This window comes from Pecten maximus, chromosome 1 (genome assembly GCF_902652985.1).
Source record: "Pecten maximus chromosome 1, xPecMax1.1, whole genome shotgun sequence".
NCBI classification, from domain to species: Eukaryota; Metazoa; Mollusca; class Bivalvia; order Pectinida; family Pectinidae; genus Pecten; species Pecten maximus.
In genome coordinates, this window is record NC_047015.1 from 56,827,898 (window position 1) to 56,834,303 (window position 6,406).

Below are 6,406 nucleotides of genomic sequence, written 5' to 3' on the forward strand. Positions count from 1 at the left end.
GGTGCTACTGGAGAGACAATCGAGTAAACCCTACAGTCATGCTCGGGTCGTACATCTATGGTTGGACAACGGGTGCATGGGATATCTATTCAGTCAGTCAGTATGTCAGAACAGATAGAGATACCTGATTTGATCGAGTGCAATTATATTCCTCAGGACTTAAATGAAGTTCCTACTCCAGATGTGGCTGATATGTATACACACCTCAAGGAAATAGCTCCATTTCTCCATCCGTTGAATTCAAGCTGCGGGATTCATTTGTTGATAGGCCGTGACGTGCCCGAGGCTCATCATGTGAAGCGTCAAATAATCGGACCTAAAGATCAACCATTTGCCCAAGAACTGTCATTAGGTTGGGTAGTTATCGGAAAAGTATGTCTTGGAAAGTTCCATCAGCCAGACGTTTTACGTGTGTATAAAACTACTGTCGGCATTGATGGGAGGAGCACACTCTTGGATTTTTGTAGGAACAGTCAGAACATTGTAGAGCGCAAGGATGGCGATAGGTGTGATGATATATTCCGATGACAACAAAATAGGCATGTCAGCTGATGACCGTCAGTTTATCAAGGTAATGGAATCGGAACTGTCTAAAGATTCATCGGGAAGATTGATGGCTCCATTACCTTTCAGGGAGCCTAGGTATACCCTTCCTAAAAACAGGAACCAAGCCTTACAACGCGCTAGATTGTTGGACAAGGGTCTTAAACAAAACGCTGTTAAGCGACAACATATGGTTGAATTTATGGGCAAGGTTTTCAGAAGTGGAGCCGCTGAGATAGCCAAGGATGCTAACGAGGAAAAATGGTATCTACCTTTATTCGGGGTGTATCACCCTAGGAAACAGAATCAGATACGGGGAGTTTTTGACTCATCTGTAGTATATGAAGGGAAGTCGTTGAATGATGTGCTGTTGTCGGGTCCTAACTAAACGAACAGTATAGTAGGAGTGCTGTTACGATTCAGATGCCTGAACATCGAAGGTTCCTACGTTTTTTCTGGTATAAGGAGAACAATCCTGAACTTTCGCTCATAGAGTACCAGATGAGAGTCCATGTATTTGGTAACCGGCCTTCGCCTGCGGTAGCCACATACGGATTGCGATATGCTGTGCGAGGTGCAGATAAGGATGTTCGGGAACATGTACACAGGGACTTCTATGTGGACGACGCTTTTATCTCACTTCCTTCTCGGGAGAAGGCCATCAGTCTTCTAGCACGGACCCAGAAGGTTCTTCAGGATGAAGGTGACATAAGGCTTCACAAGATAGCCTCAAATGACATTGAGATCATGAACGAGTTCCCAAAGGAGGATCTTAGTAAGGACCTTAAGGATCTAAATTTCGAGGAAGACAACTTACCTCAACAACAGAGTCTTGGATTGAAATGGGACCTACATTCAGATGTGTTCCAGTTCTCAGCCCCTGAGACACAGAGACCCTTTTCGAGACCGGGGTTACTTTCAGCCATGAACTCTGTATATGACCCATTGGGTTTTCTAGCCCCTTTCTCAGTCAGTGGGAAAATGCTACTTAGAGAAGTTTGTGCCAAGGGAGTCTGCTGGGACGAGGAGCTACCGGCACATTTTTTAGAGCCATGGAATGCCTGGAATGATGCTCTCGGTCAGTTGAACGGTTATGAGGTACCTAGAATGTTTATCAAGTCATCATTTAGTACATTGGAGAACTTTATGGTGTACATCTACTCAGATGCGTCCGAAAAGGGCATAGCTGCTGTGGCCTATCTTATAGCAGATATGGAGGACAGGAAGGATATGGGATTCATCATGGGAAAAGCTAAGGTAGCTCCAAATAGTGGACACAGTATACCGAGGCTTGAACTTTGTGGAGCAGTGCTCGGTATTGAGCTCGGTCAGTGTATTTCCGAACATTTAGACATAATGCCTTCCGCGATTAGGTATTTCATGGATAGCAAGGTAGTTCTTGGCTACATACACAATAGGACACGCAGATTCTACACTTATGTTAGCAATAGAGTTGCACGTATACATGACTTTTCGGAACCAGATCAGTGGAGTTATGTTCCGACAAACCTCAATCCGGCCGACGCGGCTACTCGACCATCCTTACAGGATGTGATTTCAGCTCTGGCTAAATGGCACCTTCAAGGACCTGACTAAGTTTTACGCGAAGTTACCGACAAGAAATGTAACTATGATTTACATGACCCTGAGGAGGATGAGGAGATAAGGCCTGAAATTGTCGTGAAATTTACTTCTGTTGAGTCATCCAGACCTATCAGATCTAGACTTGATTCTGAGGTGTTTGTGAGCTTTTCGTCCTGGAAAAAGCTTGTGGCTTCATATGTTACTCTTATCCATATTGCTAGAACTTTTAAGAAGGAGACTAAAGTGTGGGTACACTTCATGGCATGTCTGTAAAGAGAGTTCCTCACCAGAGACGATGAAGGCAGCAGAGGACCTCTTGATTGCCAAAGTTCAGGAGGAGTTCTATTCAAAGGAGATTCAGGCCCTTAATGGAGGGAAATGTGTCCCCAAGGACAGTCATATACTATCACTCTCTCCCTACTTGGACGAAAAGGGTCTACTTCGTCTCGGAGGACGTATGCGTCAGCTAAGGAGCAAGGTTGGTCTGGAGTCTGTCAACCCAGTCATCATACCCAAGTGTCACATTGCAAGATTACTCATTCATCATTATCACGAACAGACCTTTCATCAAGGGAGACACTTCACAGAAGGATTGTTACGTTCCAACGGGTTTTGGATAGTTGGCGCCAAAAGGCTTGTCTCATCCATGATAAGCAAATGTGTAGTTTGTAGGAAACTTAGAGGGCCGTTCATGCACCAGCGCATGGCAGACCTTCCTAAAGAAAGGTTGAACCCTGGACCACCTTTCACAAGTGTTGGAGTAGATGTCTTCAGCCCGTGGGAGGTTGTGACGAGGAAAACGCGTGGCGGTTCAGCCAACAGCAAGAGATGGGTCGTTATGTTCACATGTATGACTACACGTGCGACACACATTGAGGTAATCGAGGACATGAGCGCATCATGCTTCATAAACGCACTCACACGCTTGATTGCTCTCCGAGGACCAATAAAGCCATTGTGGTCCGACAGAGGAACCAATTTCATTGGAGCAGCATCATTGATCAAGGCACATGTGATACATGTTGAGGACTCAGTGTTCGGGTCTCATCTGAAATGTCGAGGTATTGTATGGAGGTTCAACTCTCCTCATTCCTCCCACATGAGTGGAATATGGGAAAGACCAATTGGAATTGCGAGGAGAATATTGAAAGGTATCCTGGTGAATCGCAACTTCAAGCAACTCACACACGAGGTACTATGTACGTTCATGCATGAGGTGGCTGCAGTGATGAACTCAAGACCATTGGTCGCAGTCGAAAACGATCCACAAGACCCACTCGTGTTATCACCTGGTATATTAGTGACACAAAAACAAGGTGATCCACTCGAACCGGCTTCGAATCTGAGTCTTAAGGAGATGTACACAGCACAGTGGAAGCAAGTGCAGATTCTTTCTGACATATTTTGGAAACAGTGGAAGTCGCGTTATTTAGACTCGTTACAGTCCAGAAGGAAATGGAAGACTGAACAGCCATCTCCGCAAATCAATGACTTAGTGCTTATGAAGGACGCGAATGTGGCGCGAGGCGATTGGCCAGTCGGGATCATTACGAAACTTTTTCCGAGTGACGATGGAAAAGTGAGGAAGTGTGAAGTTCGTATCGTGAATTCAAATAGTGAAAGATCGGTGTACACGCGACCAATCACAGAGCTTGTGATGTTGTTATCCGAGGACGCTTGAACTACAGGAACTTATCGCTATGAAATAGATTAAGTGAACTATGCCAAATAGCATTATTCTTTGAACATTCAAATCAATACACTGTTTGTTGTATAGGAGAGATATTATTGAACTTTCATAATAACAGTTGCACCTGCATTAATTTGAATATTCATATTTGATTTATTGTGTATCGGTATAGTAACAGACTTTGCTACATGCTGGTTCTTGGTTGATATGTATCAGATTTATGAATCAGATTTATGTTAAGAGTGATATCATGTGTGACATCAGACGGGGAGTGTTCTGTCTCAATAGCTATAGTCAGGCATTTATCGTTTAGTTAAGCCTGTTTGTGAATTTAGCTTATCGACTAGTCTGGGCTCCTCGTGGTTGGGAAAAGAAAATGCTGTCATGGCGGCCTGACATTTGTGCAGGATTCATCTTAAGGCTTTAGGCATGGGTTGTCACACTCTGTTTCACCTACACTACAGTCTACATAGCTTGCATAGCTACACAGCTACATTATGTTCGTAACTACTTTGTACATCTATATGAAACCTTTGGAGGTCTGTACCAGATCATTGGAATAAAGTTTGGACATTGGTGACACGTTCTGTGACTTTTTATTAGGCATATGGCAGAACAGTACCTGATAAAATAAATAGCTGTGAATTATTTGAGACCTACTTTTTCTTGCGTAAAGATGTTGGTATGCAAATATTTTGAGGCGTGAAGTACACTGCCTGACAGATGATATTCATACGCCCATGTGTTCTTGTTTACAAACAGACGGAGATCGCCTATGGGAAAACATATAAAGAAAAGAGGTGGGAGAAAAATAATCATTCCCTACCTTGAGGGTGTAACAAATAAATCTCGACCTTCGGGGAAGATTCTTGAATGTCCAAACCCTCGGCAAGCCTCGGGTTGGACATTCAAGAATCTCCCCCTCAGGTTGAGATTTCTCTGTCACACTCTCAAGGTAGGGAAAGATTCTATTAATCCTTATTTTTTTATTTTTTCTTAATTTTAATTTTTCCGATTTTACTGATACATAAATAAATCATCAACATCATCCCCATCATCATCATCATCATCATCGTCGTCGTCGTCGTCGTCATCATCATTGCTTGGTTTCAGAGAAGAAGTCGTTTTGATCAATAAAGCCAGATTGACCACATTTGGCCCCGCCCCTCATGCCCCTGGGGGTCAGCCCCATCATTTGTACAATTTTTAATCCCCACTCCATAGGGATACTACCAGGTAAAAATGAGCGATATCAATTGCTTGGTTTTAGAGCAATGGGCATTAACGGTCACCTGAGATTTGAAATAGTTCAGTTAATCTAATTGACCCTTTTTAGCCCCACACATCAGTCCCTGGGGGTCTGTCAGGGCCAACATGTGCATATCATTAAGCTGTCATCCAATGCTGATAATGTTAACAAAGTTAGAATGAATCAAACAATTAAATGATTGTCAAAAATGTGATTTCCCTATATAAACTATTGTAAAGTCCCCAGGGGTGAACGTGATATCCAAGGGTCATGGAATTCACAATTTTGGTAAAGCATCATAAGACCCTTCCATCTATGAAAAGTTTTTGATTCTAACTTATATGGGTATTGAGAGGAAGATTTTTGAAATTTCAGTCAATTTGACCCTTTTTGGCCCCGCCCATCAGCTCCTGGGGGTCAGTCAGGGCCAACATGTGCATACCATCAAACTGTTATCCCATGCTGATAATGTTAACCATTTTAGAATGAATTCTAATAGAAATCAAACAAATTATAGTCAAAAATGGGATTTCCCTATATACACTATAGTAAAGTTTACCCCCTACCCAGAGGCAAACGTGAGACCCCAGGGTCATGAAATTCACAATTTTGGTAAAGCACAATAAGATCATTCCATCTATGAAGAGTATTTGATTCCACCATATCTGAGAGAAGAGAAGAAGATTTTTTAAAGTTTTAGTCAATTTGACCATTTTGGGCCCCATCCCTCAGGCCCCTGGGGGTTGGGGACCATATAATTCACACGTTTGGTTGACCTTCAGCCATAGACGCGTTCTGCCAAATTTCATTGAATTTGGTTCGGGGGTTTTGGAGAAGAAGTCGAAAATGTAAATTGTTTACGGACGGACGACGGACGACGAACGACGCATGACGACGGACAAAAGGCGATTAGAATAGGTCACTTGAGACTTTGTCTCAGGTGACCTAATAAAGCCAGATTGACCACATTTGGCCCCGCCAATCATGCCCCTAGGTGGTCAGCCCCATCATTTGCAAAATTTTGAATCCCCACCCCATAGTGATGTTACCAGGCAAATATGAGTGATAGCCATTGCTTGGTTTCAGAGAAGAAGTCGTTTATATCAATTCTGTAAAACTTTTGGCCCCGCCCCTCAGACCCCAGGGGGTCAGCCCTGTCATTTGTACAATTTCAAATTCCTACCCCAAGGTGATGCTACCAGGCAAATATGAGAGATATCCATTGTTTGGTTCCAGAGAAGAAGTCAATTATATGAATATGACCCGATTGACCACATTTGGCCCCGCCCCTCAGGCCCCTGGGGGGTCAGTCCCATCATTTGTACAATTTTGAATTCCAA

At 43.3% G+C, this 6,406-nt stretch overlaps 2 protein-coding genes across 2 annotated transcripts; both read left to right on the top strand.

Moving 5' to 3' along the window:
* The first annotated feature begins 966 nt into the window (after positions 1 to 966).
* Positions 967 to 2,139, top strand: LOC117321065. The gene has a single exon (XM_033875575.1). The coding sequence runs from the start codon at positions 967 to 969 to the stop codon at positions 2,137 to 2,139; it is 1,173 nt and encodes a 390-aa protein (XP_033731466.1).
* A 283-nt stretch (positions 2,140 to 2,422) lies between these two features.
* LOC117321171 lies at positions 2,423 to 3,808 on the top strand. Its single transcript, XM_033875670.1, has one exon. The coding sequence runs from the start codon at positions 2,423 to 2,425 to the stop codon at positions 3,806 to 3,808; it is 1,386 nt and encodes a 461-aa protein (XP_033731561.1).
* The last annotated feature ends 2,598 nt before the right edge of the window (positions 3,809 to 6,406 follow it).

Excerpts from the sequence above, each read along its gene's own strand:
- LOC117321065 (XM_033875575.1), top strand. The coding sequence starts at position 967 with ATGCCTGAACATCGAAGGTTCCTACGTTTTTTCTGGTATAAGGAGAAC.
- LOC117321171 (XM_033875670.1), top strand. The coding sequence starts at position 2,423 with ATGAAGGCAGCAGAGGACCTCTTGATTGCCAAAGTTCAGGAGGAGTTC.